The following is a 2500-nucleotide window of genomic DNA, read 5'->3' as shown; positions in this document are numbered from 1 at the left end:
AATCTAGACCCTATGAAACACCTAACCCAGAAACCCTAAACCCTAAACCCTAAACCAAGCATCGCTAAACTCAATAAACCTTAACCCTAAACCCCTAAACCCTAAACCCTAAACCCTGAACCCTAAACCCCTAAACCCTAAACCCTAAACCCTGAACCCTAAAACCCTAAACCCTAAACCCTAAACCCTAAATCCTAACCCCTAAACCCTAAACCCTAAACCCTAAACCCTAAACCCTAAACCCTAAACCCTCACTGGAATTTGCGCGCTCTAACTTTCCAATGAGGTTGATGCTCTTCTCCTCTCTTGGGTATATCCACATAACTCTTTGTTATTTTTGCTGCATCAGAAGGAGAGAGGGCCCCGAAGTCTTGTTCTGCTGCTGCTGCTGCTGCTTCTGCTGCTGTTGAGTCTGCTGCTGCTGCGTCCAGACCTCCTGCTCCTGCTGCAGCAGCAGCTGCTGCTGCTGCTGTTTCAGTTGACCCCTGTAAACCCCCTATCTGCTTCCTAAATTTCTTCTCGAATGCTTTTGCACCATAGTCAAAGTCTGCTGCTGCTGCTGCTGCTGCTGCTGCTGGTGCTGCTTCTTCATCCAAGGCTAGCTCCTGCTGCGCAGACACTCCTGCTGCTGCGTCTGCTGCTGCTGCTGCTGCCAGCAGCAGCAGCAGCAATGCATGCGGCACCAGACAGTTCATAAGGCCGCGATGAGAATTCAACGTCTCTAATGCCCTGCAGCAGCTGCTGCTGCTACTGCTGCTGATGCTGCTTCTGTTATCCCAGCAGCGGCTTCGGCTGCTTATGTTGTTTCTGCTGCAGCTGCTGCTGCTGTCCTCCTTGTTGCTGCTGCTACTCAGGTTGGTAGTGCTGCTGCTGCTGCTTTGATTGCTGCAGCTGCTTTTGTTGCTGTTGCTGCTGTTTCTACTGTTGCTGCTGCTTCTGTTGCTGTTACTGTAGCTGCAACTGCCGCTGGGTCTGCTGTACCTGCTGCTGCTGCTTCGCCTGTTGCTGCTGCCGCTGCTGCTGCTGCTGCTGCTGCTGCTGCTTTTGCTGCTGCAGAAGTACGTGTGGTACTCGCCAGAAGAGGGAATAAAAATGCAGCAGCAGCAACAGCAACAACAGCAGCAGCAGCAGCAGCTCTTGCTGCTGCTGCTGCTGCTGATCTGCTTCTACAGGTGCTGGAGGATAAAGCTTGCGGGAACGACGCTCAGACCCCAGGTTCCCCGATCCTAAACCCTAGATTCTAAACCCTAAACCATAAACCCTAAACCCTGTTTTGGGGTTTAGGGTTTAGGGTTTAGGGTTTAGGTGATCGCCGCCGAGAAGGCAGAGTTGAGACCCCTAGGGTTTTGCTGCTGAGAAAATTATATTTAAAGGAACAAAAATATAAAAATAAGCAAAGAAAACGCACGGAAGGACACTCTAGGGTTTAGGGTTTAGGGTTTAGGGTTTAGGGTTTAGGGTTTAGGGTTTCGAGTGGTGAACGCATGCCCCCGAGTCGCTCCTTTGCTTTGCTGTTGTTTGATTAGGGTTTAGGGTTTAGGGTTTGTTGCGGCTATTTATTGAACTTATAAAATATTAATTTGGATTTAATTATTTATTTTATATTTTAATTTAATTTATTTTATTATTTGCAGCAATTTGACGAAAAGTTTTTTAAAATCAGCAAAAATTTAACCATTGCTTCTTTTTTTTGTTTTTTAATTCTTTTTTTATATTCTTTTTTATTATTTATTTATTTTTATTTATATATTACCTCCTGCCTTCTAAACAACTTCTTTCTTGCCTACTCTATACACCCCGAAAGGCTGCTGCTGCTGCTGCTGCTGCTGCAGCAGCAGCAGCAGCTTATACACCTAACAGCAGCAGAAGCTGCATGTACACTGAAGCAGCAGCGAGCTGCTGCAGCTTTTTGTAGCTAGTAAGCACTTAGCTAGCTGCATCTCTTCGCAGCTAGCTGCAGCAGCTAGCTGCATCAACGACGCAGCAGTCCAGCAGCAGCTGCTGCTGCTGCTGCAGCAGACACAAACAGCTGCATTTGCTGCTGAATATATTTCTTTATCTCTTCCTCTTTGTGCGATCTGCAATTTTATTGTTAAAAAAAAAGTTATATAAGTTGAGACAGTTGTAGGGTTTAGGGTTTAGGGTTTAGGGTTTGAAGACACCAAACCCTAAACCCTAAACCCTAAACCCTTAAATAAAGGTTATGCAGGGTTTGCTCCAGCAGCAGCAGATATATCATCAGCAGTGCTGTCTGCATTAAAATAAAAATGAAATCAAAGACAAAGTTGAGGTGTATAGACAGCAAAAACTAAGAAAAACCTGCAACGCAAACTAACAAGCGGTAGTATATATAAATTAATATATAAATAAATAAATAAATAAATAAATTAATTAATTAATTAATATAAATATATATATATATATGTACATGTAAATATATATATATATATATATATACATATGCGTATTGATTTACTTATGTACTTTACATAAATATATA

At 43.6% G+C, this 2500-nt stretch overlaps 1 protein-coding gene across 1 annotated transcript in view; it reads right to left on the bottom strand.

Annotated features, from left to right (window-relative positions):
- Nucleotides 1-695, bottom strand: part of EAH_00006200 (hypothetical protein, conserved) — a gene marked incomplete at both ends in the record, with an annotated part of 1233 nt that extends 538 nt beyond the window's left edge. The window contains one exon of the mRNA XM_013396259.1: nt 256-695. Within this exon, the coding sequence (XP_013251713.1) occupies nt 256-695 (440 nt within the window). The remainder of the gene's footprint in view (nt 1-255) is intronic.
- Nucleotides 696-2500: the final 1805 nt, after the last annotated feature.

This window comes from Eimeria acervulina, genomic scaffold, assembly GCF_000499425.1.
Source record: "Eimeria acervulina Houghton genomic scaffold, Eah_scaff26, whole genome shotgun sequence".
Classification (NCBI taxonomy): Eukaryota; Apicomplexa; class Conoidasida; order Eucoccidiorida; family Eimeriidae; genus Eimeria; species Eimeria acervulina.
The sequence above is the reverse complement of the archived record's forward strand: the minus strand, read 5'-3'. Positions and strand labels throughout refer to the sequence as shown.